Raw genomic sequence first — 19,279 nt, forward strand, 5'->3', positions numbered from 1 at the left:
TAAGTCTTATAAATGCTGCTTAATAATGGCTAATTATTTGTGTGAATGTTAACAGAAGGAGTGGAATTTCTGGCTTCATTTTCATACATGTTTTGTTTTATCACCCTAAAACTGGAAACCATTGTAATATGACAGCAGAACTGCCTACTGCTCTACTTCATTGCAGATGGCAAGTGGAGTGTCCACATTTGCGGTCATTGCTAGTAATTAGCATATAAAAAGACATCTTCTATGTTTATAGTTTACATGAATGTAAAATAAATGTTTTTTTGACTTATTCTTCTGTGGACACATCAATAAATAGTGTAAATAAACACAAAAAAAATAAAACAAAATGAATCACCTGTCCAGAGATTATCTCCTTTGGGATTGCATGAATTGGCAAGCCGCGAGAGTTAGTGGACTTCACACACCAGCCCTAAAACAAACAGATGTACAGACTTTTAATATCTCAAAAAATCAAAGATAGTTAAAAAAAAAGAAATATGCATCTTTATTTAGCCAGGATTTCAATTTAACTTGTTTGTGCCTCAGTGAGGCACGTATAGCTTTAAACGCTTATGTTTTCATTTTAAATGCCTCATTCTGGTAAGAATGACAGTGTGAAAATATGATAAATTGCTAACCTTATGTGGATCCAAAGTGAAGTTTGGATGGAGAAGGTTTCCTGCATCTTCAAGACTGTCGTGATCTACTTCATACATATTGTAAGAGGGATTTCCAATTTCAACATTTATGCCACCATTTGTCATTGGTTGCCGTTGAGTCCTCTTCCCCCTTAAGTGCATTATTTTATAAAACTAAGTTTGAGTAAAAATAGAATATGGTATGCATTTATATATATTCTCTGAGTATATATCTATCAATCTTACCAATGTCGTCTTTTGCAAATGAGGACACCCACCACAACTGTAGTTATTAGTATAACAAGCAGAACAAGTGGCACAATGATAGCTATGTTTCCTGTGGGAAAAACGTACAGATAATTAGGAAAACGTGGTAGTCATGCATATTTAATTTCTGTCAGTATCATAAAATGATCTCATATTTATAGAATGCTAGTGAATTTGATAGCATTATGAATTAGCCTTGAAACATATATTTCATGTTTTTTAAACTGAAGTAAAATTTTGCATTCTTTGTGTATATTTCTAAAGAAAAAAACTAATTTAACATAGTTAAACATATATTTGAGCTTTGCCAGGACAAATGCATGTCTTTATAGTTTAATGACACAGATTACGGCAGTAATAGTTTATTTTGGGGCGGCACGGTGGCGCAGTGGGTAGCGCTGCTGCCTCGCAGTTGGGAGATCTGGGGACCTGGGTTCGCTTCCCAGGTCCGCCCTGCGTGGAGTTTGCATGTTCTCCCCGTGTCTGCGTGGGTTTCCTCCGGGTGCTCCGGTTTCCTTCCACAGTCCAAAGACATGCTGGTTAGGTGGATTGGCGATTCTAAATTGGCCCTAGTGTGTGCTTGGTCTGTTTGTGTGTGTCCTGCGGTGGGTTGGCACCCTGCCCGGGATTGGTTCCTGCCTTGTGCCCTGTGTTGGCTGGGATTGGCTCCAGCAGACCCCCATGACCCTGTGTTCGGATTCAGCGGGTTGGAAAATGGATGGATGGATAGTTTATTTTGTCAAGTTCGTTTCTATGAAATAAAATAACACTTGCAAAATCCAGTTCAAGGCTGCTGGGGACCAGAGACTGGTATGACAAGAGTGGGTGCAAGGCAGGAAATAGCCCTGGACTGGGCACCAGCCTAATACTGTACATAGTTAGAAATAACAGTGAGGGAATGTGATTTTTTGGCAAAATAAAAGGTGTAACAACTATTATACCAGTCTGGGTGATAAATCATTATCTGAAAATATTCAAACTGTATGCCTTGCAGAGGCTCAAAACAAAAATGCTGCATAATATAAGGATTAACTGATGATGATGTTCTGTATACAGTAGTTATGATATAGTCGTACACACGCCCACACAGGGTCATGTTTTGATTTAGGCCGATCTATTTGAGGCCATTCGTACTTATGGCCAAGGATTATAAGAAAACAATAGGGCAATGAGGTTCTAGAAGTCACCAAAACCTGCCCCGTTTACAGCAAAAGCTGCACGCCTTTTGTTTATCGCGTACTTGTAGCAGCGGTGCCTGGAATGTTCTCTCTAAATTTTTCATTGATGAGATGGTGTGAATAACAGATGAATTGGTACTTTCCATTTACAACCAATTTAGTCTTCAGTCCCTACTAGAATTATAAGTGGCGCTAGACAACTGTAAATTAGCAGGGGTGGGGGTGCAGGAGCTGTCCCAAATGAAAAATCGATCAATCGCAGAGAAGCATGAAGAAATAAATGAAGAATTTGGGTAGTGGGAGGGCTACCTGACTCCAATAATGCCAAGTACTGTCAAGACCCTAATCTTACCCACATTGTTAAAGGGCAAAGCTATGGAGGTCTGCAGCTAGACTCTACTATTACCCATCAGTGTAATTTCCAATTACTTGGTATTCCAGGGTTAAGCCTCCGGGATGCAGAGATATATACTTGCAGCTGGTGGCACTTCCAAACTGCAGTGCAGGAAGGGCAGTAAGTGGCATGACAACAGGCTGCGTGGCACTGACCCACAACAGACCCAGAGATTCTCAAAGACCTATGCACTTTGTGACTGACAATGGCCAATCTGACATACAGCCAAATGGCCAGTCCCAAATGGAACTGTAAGTCTCCACATGACTATACATATATATACTGTATATATGTGTGTGTGTGTGTATGTATTTATATATATATATATGTGTGTGTGTGTATTCATATATATTATATATTATATATATATATATATATATATATATATATATATATATATATATATATACACACACATAGTACATATTTGCAGCTGGAGATCCACAAAGGGAGAAAAAATGAACCAAGTATCATAAAGTAGTTTTTATTCCTGAGCTTTCAACCCCTGCCAGGGGTCTTCATCAGAGGATAATGCTTAGACTTACAAGAATCAAAGGCAATATATAGCAAATTAAGGCCAGTACTAAAAGTGGCAGAGAGCTGGCCGAATTTTGGCTATCAAATGAGAACACCATCAACAGACACTTGGACATAAATCCAGCATATGCAAACTTAAGAAGAACATGTTCATAATAAATAAACTGTACACCCAATACCCCCCCCCCCCATCACACTGACTTAGCCACCCCCTCCACGTAATGTTTTGCAATATATTGCCTTTGATTCTTGTAAGTCTAAGCATTATCCTCTGATGAAGACCCCTGGCAGGGGTTGAAAGCTCAGGAATAAACACTACTTTATGATACGTGATTCGTTTTTTCTCCCTTTGTGGATCTCCAGCTGCAAATATGCAAACCATATCACAGACCTTCTCTTCCATAGTACATATATACATACAGTACATATACAGTATATACATTTATATACAGACACATCTTGTCTTTATTTATATTATACTGAACATAAGATTCTGCTCTGTAACTAGTAGCAGTACATGCACAAACTTTTCTATCAACTGTAACTATCAAGGAAAATTTTGATGAAACAGATTTTTTCATACACTCGACTGAAATACTTACTCCCACTAGTATTGTCAGATCTGCTGCTCTTGGGAGCTGGTCTCTCACATTGTGTACCTGACCAGTTGGCTGAACACCTAAAATAAGCCAATTAAGAAGTTAAAATTAATTGGTGACAGCTGTTTTACAGCCTAAAACACTAGAAAGAGAAATTACATTCTGGTGAATTTTGAAGCATGCATTAATAGTTAGATAACCAACCTGCTTAAAGTACAAGGAAAAAATAGTGGGATCATAGCAAGCCATGCGGAAAGAACACTGACTCTGACAACACAGATATGGAGATAATGATTTTGTATGGGTCTGAAAAAGTTTGAAGGTAGTGCATTTAAACTTATTTGAAAAAAATCAAATTTGCTGATTTTGAATCCCTACAGATGTAAATAAAATTCAGTTTACAGCCTTTCCAGATAAGGACTTTGGCATTCTGTACACTATATAAACTTAATCAATATTTTATGTCTCTAGGTTTACTCATTTCACCCCTAGAACTATGACTTTGGCCTGGTGGAGAGTAACTTATTTCCCCTTAAGAAATCTCACAGCCATGTTGACCAGAGATAAGGGTTCTAGACATGGTTGTCTTTTGCTTATGGGGAAGGACTAGTTAAAGAACAATCCATAATTTGACCCCACAAATGTTTTCATAATTTTAGGAGAATCTTGCCTAACAGGGATATCAGGACCCATCTCTTGGCCAGGCTGGACAGTGGTGTTCTCCAGCTAGAGCCTGCTGCCTTAGTGATAACTGAACACTAATTAGGTTTGGTCCTCTCGTGGAAAACAGTGGCAAGTTTCCTGTAGGGTAAGGCATCAACAGCTTCTCCAGATGGAGGAGCTCAGCTATTACCGGGTCTTCATCCCAATTTAGGATAGAGAGGATGGTGAACAGATTCATATAGGTGAAGAGGCTTCATGGCTCCTGAACCACATCATAGTAGAGCTAATTCCATGGACAAACCTATGATTTACTGAACGTTCTACATCTCCTACTCTTGCCTGTGGTCATGAGCTCTAAGTAGTCACAAAAAAATTGAGACTGTAACTAAAAGTGACCAAAATGAGGTCCCTGAATAGCATTTTTGGGCACAATATCAATGATAGGTTACAGTAACTCTGCAATACAGAAGGACCTTGGTGGACCTATTTACACAATGAAAATATAAAATGGGGTTACTTGTTTTGTGCCCCAACATTTCCAATCCAATCAGTGTGTTATCTAGGTTGACTATATATATATATATATATATATATATATATATATATATATATATATATATATATATATATATATATATATATATATATATATATATATATATATACACACACACACACACACACACAGTTGTGCTAATAAGTTTATATACCCTGGCAGAATTTGTAAGATACTGTAAAATACTTTAAAAAAAAGATGACTGATCAGGCAAATGACATTTAATTTAATTTTAATGGAATCCAAGTTAAACTATAAGGCATCACAGAACAGCACAACCTTTAAACAAAACACAGTAATAAGGAAAATAATGAGATGGTCCCTGTCCAAATGTTTGCCTACCCTTAGTCCTTACTACTGTTTATTGCCCCCTTTTGTCATCAATTATGGCATGCAGTCTTTTGTGATAGTTGTGGATGAGGCCCTTGATTTTCTCAGGTGGTAGAACTTCCTATTCTTGGCGAAAAGCCTCCAGGTCCTGTAAATTCTTGGGTTACCCTTCATGAACTGCATATTTGGGGCTCAATTAAACTGAGGTCAAGTGACTGTGAAGGCCACTCCAGCACCTTCGCTTTTTTCTGCTGTAACCACTGAATGGTCAACTTGGTCTCTTGCTTTAGATCACTGTCATGTTGGAAGATCCAAGTTTGTCCCATGCACATCTTAGAGACTGATGAATGGAAGTTGTCCTCCAATATTTTCTGGTAACATGCGGCATTCATCTTGCTATCAATTTTCACTAAGTTACCTGTGCCACTGCAGCTCACACATCCCGAGAACATCAGAGATCTAACTCCATGCCTCATAGTAGGGATGGTGTACTTTTGGTTTAAAAAGGGCACCACACACTTATGTGATAATAAATTGCTTCACCTGAGCACACTCCCTAATTAAAAGGAAAGCTTTCTGCATAATTACTTATATTTTCCAAACAATTGTCAATATTTCACACACTCTGCCAGGGTATGTAAACTTATGAGCAAGACTGAGAGAGGTACCCTGGAGATTTTGGCTTTCTTTAATTAATTGGAGCATCAGGGACACCAGGAGCACTGTGTGGGACCTCTAGCGTAGTGCCCCTTTGGCACAAGTAAGTGATTATTGCCTAGTGTTCCTTTTGTAAAACTACAGTCATCCTCCATCCTCAAAGTGGTTGTGGAGCATTGATAAATGTGAGCCAGTAAGAGAGCTTAAAACCAAATGACTCAATTAGTTTATTGTCAGAAGGTGAATTGGGGGCAAGGGCACAGGATGTAGAGAATCAGGATTAAACAGTGAAAAAGTCTGAGTTAAACTTGCAAGTGCTTTAATGTAAGCAAGAGACCTCTCTCCCTGGCAGACAGCCCCAAAAAAGCTACAGGCTCTCATTATGTATCCTTTACTAGCTCATTTTTGTCATTCTGGAAAGGAAGCGAGTTTGCATACAGTAAATGGAAATTTATAAAAGAAACAAGAATTTGGTTTGTAAATTTGTCATTTTTCCACAGATGATATGATGCATGCAACGAAAATGCTCAAGTAAGCAAAAGTACAAAAAAGTCTCATTTTAAACAACTATGCGTCAATAGTTTTACAATATGTATTTGTACGATAGTGTGATAAGTGTGAAAAAAATCCTCTTTAGCATATAGTATTAGCCAGTCCTTAAATCTGCAGCTTCCCTGACTCCCAGTCCAACACAAAAATGAGATGTGAATGCATTTGCTTTATAACTATGTGCAGCAAATGAGACAGCAAGTGCATTGCAGTTAAATTGAAATCATGCTGACAATGTTTTGATGAAGTGGTGAACTGTGTTTAGCTTAAGTGTGAAACCTACTTGCATCTGGGCTCGTTAAAGGCAGTTAATGAGCAAATCCCCTCATTCTGACAGTAGTAATCACAAGGATTCACTTTCTCATCACAGCGTTGATTTTTGAACCCTGCTGTGCAGCTGTAGAATTGTAGTAAAATGTAACTGAAGTCAGAATAAATAGTTTTTTCAAACACATTTTTAAACTTCTATTGGATGTACACTTGGTGACCATACAGTATGTCAAAGCATGAATTGTTCCATCACTGCATTATTATAATTATGAATGAGTAACCCACCATATCCATAAGAAACATAAAAACATAAAAGACTAAAGTAAAAAAAAAAAAAAGTCAAAGCAAGAAAAAATGTTGCATTGTTAATGTTACCCATGATGAACGGAGCCTTCAGAAAGTATTCAGGCCCCTTCACTTTTTCACATTTTGCTATATTACAGCCTTGTACTAAATTAATTTAAGTTCATATTCCCCCACCTCAAATAAAACTTAATACTCCAGAATAACAAAGCGAAAACATGATTTTAGGAATTTTTATAAATTTCTTAAAAATAAAAAAAATCAACTATCACACTCTGGTACAAGTGTTCATACCCTTTGCTAGGAAACTTGAAATTTGGCTGAGACACATCCCATTCTATTGGTCACCATTGTATATGCCTTGTTTAGAGTCCATTTGTGGTCACTTTGTTTGATTGCACATAATTAGTACTAGAATCCCTGAATCCTACAAAAAAGTTCTATTGCCAGGCCACCTTAAATTTCTCTCCATCTGTGTCTTTTGTTTTGCAAATGTGTCAATCAGCACAAGCAGCAAGCAGCCTACTATCCCATCCCCCACTGATTCAGTTGATGTCAAATGCAATATTCTCAGAGCTCAAGTCTGTTAATCTGGATGTGAGGTCCCTGGAATTGTATAGGGTAAATAATATATCGTTATTTGGAATACATACATTTCATGTGTGTTCCGTGTCTACAACAATCTGGGTAAAGTTCGTTGTACTACGTGAACGTGACTGAAAGAATAAAACTGAATACATAAAAAAACACTAACTTTTACAGGTAGCAAAAATATACACCAATTGTTACAGACTTAAATCAAATGTATGTTTTTATTTTATAATAGTAATAATAATATGGGGAGAACCCGCAACTTCTTGATTATGAGGTAGCACTTCTTACTTCTGCACTAGTCAAGCAGACGCTTTCTGTTGATTGATATTTGGACTTCGAGTTTTACTCATTGACAGCAATATGTAAATTGAATGATTTCCTTTTCTATAGTTATATTCTTGAATAAAAACACACTTTTTTTGTTATACCTCTTGTGAAAGTGTTCACTTGATATTTGGACTTTAGTCTTCACACATTACACACTACATGTCAGCATTTTGTCATTATTACTATTACATGAAAAAAAGTTTCTGTTTTAGTTATGTGTTCAATATTTCTTGCCTCACATTTCCTGTCATCCTACATTTACCCAGGTCATTGTAGACACGGAACACACACAAAATGTATGTATTCCAAATAACAATATATTATTTACCCTGTACAATTCCAGGCACCTCGCACCCAGATAAAGAGACTTCAGCGTATGAGTTGACTTCAGCTGCCTTGATGGGAGATGAATGAGCAGGCTGCCTGCTGCCAGTGATGACTGACACATTTGCAAAACAAAGATGCTGATGAAGAAGTGCAAAGGAATTTAAGGTGGCCTGGCATTACAACTTTTTTTGTAGGCTTCAGGGATTTAGTGTTAGGTAAGGAACTGTGGTAAAGTGCACTAAGGTGTCTGGAGCAGTGGGCAGGTTTTAATTTGAAGACAGTGTGCGCACACTTGGGGGTTGTAGTAGTCATACAATTTTATTTTTGCTTTGTCATTCTGGGTTATTGAGTGTTGCAGCCTTATGCTAAAATGATTTAAATTAATTTCTTCAAGCAACTTAACAAAATGCTTAAAAAGTACAACCACCCAACAAGACAAATGCAGACAAACTGGTAACTTGCTCATTTCTGTTTTAGAACCATCTTAGCATTGTTTAAAAAGTCTGCTTATCTAAAGTCATAGGCATAAAAGCTGATTTATACTTTATTGTCAAGCTTATACTATAGCTATGCGCAATATGCCATTGAAAGAGTTTATATTTCTGCATCACACCATGCTACAGTCACATGCCTGAACTGTAGTTGGTCATGTTTGTAGAACACAAAAAAAGTGAATGATACATTGAAATGTAGGCGGGAATGTTTAATTCAGAATAGCAGAAGACGAATTGAAGCATGTCTCAGGAAATACATACTGTAGTTATCAATCTGGCCAATCTGAATTATAGGAGTCTGCGTAGGGTTTGTGTTTACACAACATGTAGTCACATTTCTAAGGATGTGCACTTCAGGCTATGCTGTTACTAGGCCATAAGCTTGATGCAGAAATACAAATCAGTTTTAATAAACCTGTTTTGTTGTTCATATAACCAACATTACATTTAACAACAGCATAGGTATAATACAGATTTAAATACAAAATCAAGAAAATTGAAATGCTAATTTGAGAGAATGCTGATTTAAACTCAAATGTCACAAAAAAACCTGCCAATTATACAATGACATTTGTCAAATGCAAAAGACATAAAATGCTATCAGACATAAATATTAAGACTGACTCAACTCTGCACCTACACTTAAGTTTGCTTTAAGTATTTATAAGAGAGCCAAACGTTTTTGCTTTCTACCATTGCATTTTTATCTTTTTTTTAAAGTAAACTCTTTCTACTTCTATTTTTTTTGTGCTTGAGATAAATGTGGAGATGCTACAGTTAATTTAAAAACTGACTTTTATAAATGTGAAATAATACAGAATTTCACACCTTCAGTATCAAGTAGTTATAAACACAGCCCTTCTATTTTTTTTTTTTTTTAATTAGAAAATTTTTGCACATCTGAAGTCAGGCAACAACTGTTGCATTATAATTTTAACAAATTTTGGTTTGCACAGAGGTCAGTCTGCTGGCTGTGTATTATTTCAGAATTATTCTTGTGATAAGTCAAGCAAAATGACACCTTTTATTGGCTAACTAAAAAGATTACAATATGCAAGCTTTCAAGGCAACTCAGGCCCCTTCTTCAGGCAATCGACATCTCACCACATTCATAATGGCTAACATGGTACAACACCCTAGTACTACAGAATTATTCTTCAAAAAAAAGAAAATATATAGATGAATTTTGTTAACAACTGACATATGTTATGATTGCCTTTCTTTGCATTTACTATAAATTCAAATTATATTAAATTACCATAAGACAAGTACAATCTAATTAACCGGTTAAAATCTTAAGTAGATACCACTAACTTATTTCGCTGTTACTTACCGGCAAAAGGGCATGTTTGTCTCTGAGTCCAGCTGACAAGTTCCACCATTATAACAGTAGCCATCACATAACTGGCAGCTGGATGCTATTTTTCCATTTGTACAACTGTAAATTAAAAAATAATATGTATACAATTTTATTTTTACCTAAGATAATTCTGGTGTCTCCATTTAATGTATATCTGAGTTTAATCAGTCAAGTGAGACTTTCTTGTCGGTTCTTAAATAAATTTCAGTGAAGTCAAAGCTCAGTGTTCAAAAAATGTCATGCATCGATGCTTCCTGTGCTGTACTAAGGCTTGCAATTTTTAACTGAATATATAAGTAACTCATAACATGTCAGATAAAAAATCTATTGAATTTTAGATAGATAGATAGATAGATAGATAGATAGATAGATAGATAGATAGATAGATAGATAGATAGATAGATAGATAGATAGATAGATAGATAGATAGATAGATAGATAGATAGATAGATAGATAGATAGATAGAACTTTATTTTTCCCCAGGGGGACATTGCAATTGCAGAGGACCTGACTCTATGTGGTCATAAAAGATCCATGGGCATACTTCATAAGGAGTAGGACGTATCTCGATGTCCTAGCTAAATTGAGCACCATGGCCTAGTCATTCTGGGCCCCTAATAATCCCCTGTCTCTGATTGGCTAACTATCTATCACCACTTCACCACCTAACAGCTGATGTGTAGTGAGCATATTGGAGGAAAAATGGCTGCCGTCGCATTAGTGGTTGTTGAAGTGACTTACCACTCACTTAAGTACTTTGAGTAGTGAGTAATTATTATTATGTATTACAAGAATTTTCAGGAATGATGCTGTGTAACAAATTGCATCTTATTTCCATCCATTAGTGTCAGTGAGATGCACATCCCATCTTATCATATGATAAACAAAATACGAGGCAACCCACCACAATTCACAGTCACAGACAGAACCATTCTTATTTATGGAAACTAAATTTAGACTCATTATATAACCCTATAAAGATGTTTTTGGAGAAGGAGAGAAAAACCCATATTAAATTAAATATTAGTTTTTTTAGAATTAGTGTTTCTGTTTTGTTTGTACACTTGTACACAAATATATCAACACAAAATATAGTTTTTTTTGCTTTCAAATAAATTATTTTTGGTATTTCATTTGTTAACATAGGTTAATATTTCCTGTGATCTTATAAGAGGAGGAACCCAAAAATTCCTGGAATTGGTCAATAATGCAGGAGCAGGGTGTACTGTAATCAGTCAACCATGGTATCATGTTTGATCAAGGGCATATCTCTGGAGTTTATTTTATAATCATGCACGGGACTTGGGTGGTTTTTCTTTTCTTCAAGTCATTGTGACAGATCAAGAGACATTGTTCAGCATTGACAAACATGGATAGACTGTTAATTAGTTTATTTACATTTACGCATCTATGGGGAAACATCAGGAAAAATCGTCATGAGAAGAGACATACCCAAAATAATATTTTACACCTGTCAGTCAAAGAGTTTTTGACCAAAAGCAATGTGATTGTTGCTTCTATACCCCTGTGTTCACTATAGCTCATTCCCTGTGACATTTTTTTGTTCTGAAAATTAAAATTGAGACTAAAAAGGTTTGCTACCATGGAAGAAATCCAAGAAGAAAATGCAGGAGCCTCTAGACATGGTAAGAAAAGATGAACGCAGGAAATATTTCTAAGAATGGGAGAAGCGCTGGGACAGGTTTATTGCATCTCAAGGATAGTATTGTGAAGTGTGGAAGAATCATTTTTGGATAACATAGCTTTCATCTGAAAGAAATAGCATAAAGTATGAATAAATGTCAGAAACCTTTTCTGGCATATCAGGAAACCAGATAAAGGTGAAGTGAACAATAAAATGTACTGAAAGATGACTAAGAAATCAGCAGATGTCCTGTAAAGAACCAGAATGGACAGTTGTTATATGCACAGAAATTTCAAGGGTGGTGGCTCAACTCAAAGGTATAAGAAGAACCAGAATATAAAATAATAGACTTTTATTTTATACTAGACATTAAGCCCGTTACGATAACGGTCACTAGAACAGTAGTGCATAAACATTAGTAGGAACAGCCTATATTAAATGGCAAGGGACCATCTATTTTCTGTTACAGTAATACTGGCTTGTATGTGGCTGTAATATGCGTCACTGTATTGTGTGCCTTTAATTTTCTCTTGTAGTAATACGTCTCTCCAGCAAGTACTGTGCAGTTGCCCAGCAAGTATTTTAATCTGTGCTGGCGTGCAGCTGATTATTGTATGTGTGGCGTCTCCCCAGCAACGGATTTTATGTGCGCGAAAATAAATCTACTTTTAAAAGACATCGTATTTTAATATCATGAAAATTCGTATATTTAGGAAAACCCCTTCATCGACTGACACTTTACACTTTACCGGGCCAAGTTTGTTAATCGCAAATCTAACATCCTCAGAGTGAACACTTGCACAACAACAAACACTAATCCCATCTCTTTGGAGAAGCTGGTCTCCGCGTCTCAGTACCCGATTGGATTTTTCGTGCGTTATGCTTTAGGTCTTATCTCATTTACCAAAATTCGCTTGGATCGGCCGTGTGATATTTTATAGGTCCCGCCCTCTCTGTCTTGTGTGATGTGTCAGGCAGCCTTTGAAGCATCTGCTTTGAAGCATCGCACCGTGCCCCACGCATGCGCACTTCACCAGAAGACACACACACACGGACACTGGATGCACACAAGGGTTTTATTAAAGAGGATATGTCATTTGGGGTAAACTAACGAACCAACCATAGTAAATGTTTGTATTGATTGATACAGTATGTAAATTCAATAGTTTATAAAATGAACCTCTCGTCTTTGTTTCTCTGACCATTGTGATCATTCCGACCAGGCTGTAACAGACTGATTTTGAAGAATGCTCCCTCCAAGGCATTTTGCTGAGGAGTAATTGAAAGATACAATGAAGAGCTTTTCTCCTGCCTGATAACTGATTTGTACTGTTAGAGGGTATTTCCTTCTTTAATAAGATGTTAAATTTCTACCACAGAAAGTGAAAAGACAGGAATTGCTGTAAGTTTTATAATAAAAGTTTTTTTTTAACAATTCTGTGAATTTTTGGGTCCTCTTTGGTACATCATGGCCTGTCAATTAAACCTGAGTTCAAGTTTCAAGGTCTGTTTATTTTTTCCAGGAATCTGAATGATTCTGAAAAACGTGACAAGAACTGTGAATAGAATGAAATTCCTGTCATTTGCAAGGTAATGTACATGCACACAGTACATACAAGTGTCATAAGGCCAAGGCAATATAGAATGTACAGTCAATTTAATGTAACACTGACTTTCAAAAAAAAATCTGAAGAACCATGAATATACACATGAGGAATTTAGAAACTCCAGGGGTAGCAGAGCCTATGTCTAAATTTTGAAGGCCAATAGCCCATATACAATTTACTGAATAACATGTAAGTGACATATTCAAATTAAAGTAAATACGATGTGTATAGCCAACACTTCATCAACTGCAGAATCTTGCTTCAAAGTGTTATGCAATCACTTGTTTTTATTGTAAACGTTCTAATTAATTAAGCAGTCATTTTATCATTTTACACACTTGGTCAGGTTATTTGTACATTACAAGAGAAGGCACTTTTCCTTCTTAAGCCTGAAGTCTTTATTCAATAATGTATTCCCAAGATCTATCAGTCTGGTGGGCTTGAATGAAAATGTTCTAAATACAAATAGGCCATTTCTAGATTTTATTACCTTTCTCTTCTACATTATGTACAACAAATTTGTTATTTCAGTTATCTATTGATTTTCATACAATGTCCTGCACAGTAATTTACTGTTACGTTCTCCCTGGCTGGTGCAAACCACTCAGGATTAAGAAATCATAAAATCTTTAAGTTTGTTAACTTACTTGCAAAGAACATCTCTAGTCTCATTATCAATAATGCACTGTCCCCCGTGACATCTTAAACATTTATCCAGCTCACATTTTAATCCTTCATAGCGAGGAGGACAAACACAATCAACAGCCTGATTGGAAATGGAACATGTTTCTGAATTAATGCAATAATGATGGCAGATATCTGTAAAAAAAAAAAAAAAAGACAAAACATGTTTCATTATGTTTTGAGAAGCCTATTTTCTATGGTTCATGGCTACTTTGTTAAATCAAAATATGACACCATGAGGCTATCAGGAGAAAAGGTTAGAAATTAGTATCTCTAGTAAGACAGTATATATATTCTAGTTATCTAATCAGATGTGTTCCCCCCAAAGGTGGCACACATTTAAAATAAAATGAACAAATTAATTTAAAAAAGCACTAGATCTCATTATAGAACTGCATTCCTGTTATATTGGTAATTGTTTCTTTTTATTCAATAAAGTGTTTATATATAATGGACTGACATCCTGTTCTACTTAGAGTTGTGTGTTAAATCCATTACTGCTATGTGGGTGACAGCAAGATAACAACCAGGACAGCACTTATTTTTTAAGGGCTCAGAGCAGAAATTGGGCTACCAGGAACCCTAATGTCTAGCACCAACAGGCGGTGTTATGGTATTTGGCTATTAAATGTGTTCTAGAAACACTAATATGTCTGAGGTCAATAGGCGTCAGAAGGAAGCTCATTAAGTTTAACATGGCTCCCTGCTCTTCATTATAATTGAGAGGTGACTTGGAGGTGGCCTGACCTTTTAGTTTGGAATGGAACTCAGGGCAGCAAAAACATCTGGGACTGCCAGAGGAAGCTCTAGATGGCCAACCACAAGAGTTATGAAAGCTTGTTCTTACTGTGGAAATTATCTCCAGGTCATACCCAGAAGTTGTGTAAACATGATTTCATGAAAGTTATATATATTTCACATGAATATATATGACCTGTATTGTATTACTTTATTTAGTTATTGAATAAGTTTTCATTTAACATTGACTAAATACATGCTTTAGATTTACTTTTTAAAGAATGCTTATATTTTTTTCTAACTGTATGTACTGTAATCGATTTAAGAAAAGTGCTGGACTGCAACTTATGTTAAAAATGCATTATGACAGAAAATAAGAATCGGTATAACAGCAGTTCTCCTTCATACAGCTTATAGCTGTTGTGCTATTTTGGGGAAAGGGGATTTCAAAACTTGCTTCTTTTTTTTTCAAAATAAATATCATCAACGGATAAACAATTTTGTTATCCTGTTTCATTGTCAACTGGAACTAGAAGATGGTCCAGGTATTCTGTTTTGACTGACAGGCATTTGCTATGAAAGGGCTGGGGCTTAGGCTACACAATTGACAAAGAAAAGAAATGTTTTTGCTTCAGCTTTTAGGATTTTTTTTAATTTAACTTGCTCAGATATGACATATTTATAGATTATGTGACTTTAGTTCTATTGTCAGCATACCCAGCCTATAGTATAAGGTATCAGTTATGTGCTTTTCCAGAACTTACAGGTTTTTTTTCTTCTGTGCACCTTTTACCAACTAAAAATTGTTTAAATACTGTTTAATGTTATGCTAGATGATATTATAGCAAAAAAAAAAATTCTGAGAGTCAAGCAGTCGATGACTGATTAATGCTATGCTTCTAAAACTGTCAAGGTACACTATCCAACACCATCATCCCCTCAAAACTCGTCTTGAACCTTGACAACCTTGGGTTGGGGACAACCATCTGCAGATGGATTTTCTATTTCCTCACAAACAGGCCCCAGGTGGTGAGAGTCGGCAAACACACGTCCTAATCACTCATTTTAAACACAGGAGCGCCACAGGGCTGTGTGCTTAGCCCCCTCTTGTATTCCTTGTTCACCCATGACTGTGTTGCAAAACGCGGCACAAACACCATCATCAAGTTTGCCGATGACACAATCATCATAGGCCTTATCACTGACAACGATGAGATGGCCTACAGAGAGGAGGTGCTGGCACTGAGTAATTGGTGCCTGGATAACAACTTGTCTCTTAATGTCAGCAAAATCAACGAAATGATCGTGGACTATCGGAAACAGCAAGGCGGAGAACACCAGGCCATCTACATCAGTGGCTTAGAAGTTGAAAGGGTTAACAGCTTCAAGTTCCTTCGGAGTAAACATTATGAGGATCTCTCGTGGACCCTTCACATAGACAGTGTGGTCAGGAAAGCTCGCCAGCGGCTCTACTTCCTGAGGAGGCTGAGGAAGTTTGGCATGAATGTCAACATCACCTCAAACTTTTACAGGAGTGTGGTCGAGAGTCCGCTGACGGGCTGCATTACCGTCTGGTATGGGAGCTGCTCTGCCAGCAGCCGGAAATCACTACAGAGAGTAGTGAAGGCAGCAGAGCACATCACAGGCAAGAGTCTCCCTGTCATTGAAGACATTTACCTCCATCGGTGCTTGCGTAAGACAAGCAGCATCATAAAGGACCACAGCCATCCAGCACGCCAGCTGTTCTCCTTGTTACCGTCTGGCAGATGACACAGGAGTCTGGCTGCTCGGACTATAAGACTTAAGAACAGTTTTTACCACCAGGCCATTCGACTCCTCAACAGCAACACCTGAACACTTACATACACTTACATTACACCTACATTGCATTACATCTACATTGAAATACTCACACACAAACTGTACCTGCACACACTCTGAATACTGACTGGAACATGCATCTGCACTTTATGGAATATGCATCTGTACTTATAAAACATTATCTGTGCAATAACTGTCATTTGTACTTGCTGCTCATTCAACTCATATTGCTCTATAACTTCTTTTAAAACGTACACATTTTATTTTATATGGCTAGTCTATTTTTAACTTGTAATTTTTTTTAAATTATTTTTAGCTTTATTGGATCTAGGCTGAGTGACTTGTTTTTCTCGTCATACACATTTCATTGTAATGTTGACCCTGTTTTAACCTATACTGTATATGACAAATAAACCTAAACCTAAACCTATAGCTAAGTGTGATCGTGTATTGTAATATGCAGGTTTGGGAAATTAATTACAGAATGATTAAGTAAGATTCACATGTTACAACTCATGCTGTTGGGGTAAAATGAAATGGATTGATATTTTGAGAGTAGCTTGTATAAATGTTAATTTGGTATGATACACATTACCAATACTGTTGCTAGTGTAGAAAGAAAAGCTAAAATTTATTTGCAACAGGACACATCTATTAAATGTTCCTAGTTGTAGAAAATTGCTTGTTAGTTGTGGCGATTGTACTGTGAGATCCATGATAACGTATATGGTGTAGCACAAGGATCTATTCTGGGCCCAGTGCTTTTTTTCACTCTACATGCTTCCAATAGGCCAGATTATACCACAGCAATGCAGATGACACACAGCTTTATTTATTGATAGCATCTAATGACCCTGATGCTCTTGGCACTTTGATCCAGTATTACAAGTATTTCCAAATAGATGAGTAGTAAATTTAAAATTAGAAAAAACAGAAATCTTAGTAACTGGGAAAAATGGAAATAGAGAGGATATTTGAAATAAACTTTATTCCTTAGCATTAAAAGTCAAGGCAGATGTAAAGAATTTAAATGTAATCATTGACTCTGATCTAAACTTTAAATCGCATATTAACCAGATTACTATGATTGCGATTTGTCACTTAAGGAATATTGCAAAAGTTATACCTCTTATAACAATCTTATTTTCAGTTGACTAGATTACTGTAATGCACTCCTAACAGGACTAACTAAGAGAGACATCGGTCGGTTTCAATTAATGCAAAATGCAGCAGCAAGAATCTTTAGTAGAAAGAAAAACAAATCCCAACAGTTTCAGTTACATTGGTTAATAAGTGTCATTTTAAATTGCCTTTAAATTACTCCTAATGGTGTATAAAGCCTTACATAATCTTGCCCTTTCCTATGTTTTGGAATGCCTGTCTCCTTACTCTCCAAATCATAACTTTAGATCTAGTAATGGTAGTCTGTGTGTAACTCCAATAGCCAAGCTTAAAAAAAGTGGTGAGGCAGCCTTTTGCTGTTGTACACCAGAACATCTGGAATACTTTACCAATTAGAGATATGCCAATCTAATACTGTGAAACAATTTAAAAAACTAAAAATCCATTTTTTTACTTTGGCTTTTTCGTAGCTACATTTTAGTTGTCCACTTAATAGACTACATAGGCATTGAATGATCATATTCTTCAGGATTTTCAATTTTTACTAATCTCTACTTTTCTCTATTTTCTTTCCCAGTTCTTCTGTGGTGGCGTTTTGCACCAACACCACTTGACCGAGGCACTGTGCAGCCACCTGTGATGCTGGAATGAAGGCAGGTGCCCCAGCTGTCCATGAGACCGACTGTATTGAATCCTATCACAGAAGGTCTGGAAACAATTCAACCACATTTATATTAGGTAGAATGTCCAGTGGGTGCTGTATGGCCTTGGCCTTGGAACTCCTGCAGATTTTGTTTTTTTTTCCCCAGCTTAACTGGAGTTCTTTTTTTTTTTTGTTGTTGTTATTATTGTTGTTTCTGTTCTCCCAGCCATCTGACCTCATCACTGGACTAATCTTTAGAGACTTACTTTATGAAATTGTATATAAGACAGACTGAGGAGATCGTTCCTCCCCCAAACTATGCGACTCTTCAATTCCACCCGGGGGGGGGTAAACATTAACATTATACATAGTTATTGTCTGTTTTTACCTGCATTATTATCAATCTTTAATTTAATATTGTTCTTTTTTTTGTATCAGTATGCTGCTGCTGGAGTATGTGAATTTCCCCTTGGAATTAATAAAGTATCTATCTATCTATCTATCTATCTATCTATCTATCTATCTATCTATCTATCTATCTATCTATCTATCTATCTATCTATCTATCTATCTATCTATCTATCTATCTATCTATCTATCTATCATAAGGGTGCTACCCATCTACTAATAATATATCCATGTTTCATTTGCATTTATTTATTTCACTTTTTCTTTGTTACTTTTGTGTGTGTCTTGAGGTGCAATTATGGCTCTCTGTCTCCTGCATGGAAGTTTGCAGTGGGACCTAACCTTGTCCTATGGCATCCTGGCGGTGTTCTTGCCTTTGGTAATTTTTTTATCTTCTGGCCACCACTCCCTCATATATTCTTGTCAGAGCATGTGGGCTATAAATTAAAACAATCAGCCAAAGTAAACAATTCACAGTTTATTGGCTCAATTTACCCTTATTCCAATTAGAGAAATTGGTTTATTGCCTTCTGAGAAACCTAATTAACAGAGGTAGATTTCTCTGTGAATAATCTGATT

At 36.5% G+C, this 19,279-nt stretch overlaps 1 protein-coding gene across 1 annotated transcript in view; it reads right to left on the reverse strand.

Moving 5' to 3' along the window:
• Nucleotides 1–19,279, reverse strand: part of lrp1bb (low density lipoprotein receptor-related protein 1Bb) — a 2,167,948-nt gene that overhangs the window by 18,403 nt on the left and 2,130,266 nt on the right. The window contains exons 85-90 of the mRNA XM_051931086.1: nucleotides 13,932–14,103; nucleotides 10,005–10,109; nucleotides 3,605–3,681; nucleotides 873–963; nucleotides 627–777; nucleotides 344–418 (exon numbers count right to left, since the gene is read on the reverse strand). Coding sequence (XP_051787046.1) covers nucleotides 344–418; nucleotides 627–777; nucleotides 873–963; nucleotides 3,605–3,681; nucleotides 10,005–10,109; nucleotides 13,932–14,103 — 671 coding nt within the window. The remainder of the gene's footprint in view (nucleotides 1–343; nucleotides 419–626; nucleotides 778–872; nucleotides 964–3,604; nucleotides 3,682–10,004; nucleotides 10,110–13,931; nucleotides 14,104–19,279) is intronic.

Source organism: Erpetoichthys calabaricus, chromosome 8 (assembly GCF_900747795.2).
Source record: "Erpetoichthys calabaricus chromosome 8, fErpCal1.3, whole genome shotgun sequence".
Taxonomy (NCBI): domain Eukaryota; kingdom Metazoa; phylum Chordata; class Cladistia; order Polypteriformes; family Polypteridae; genus Erpetoichthys; species Erpetoichthys calabaricus.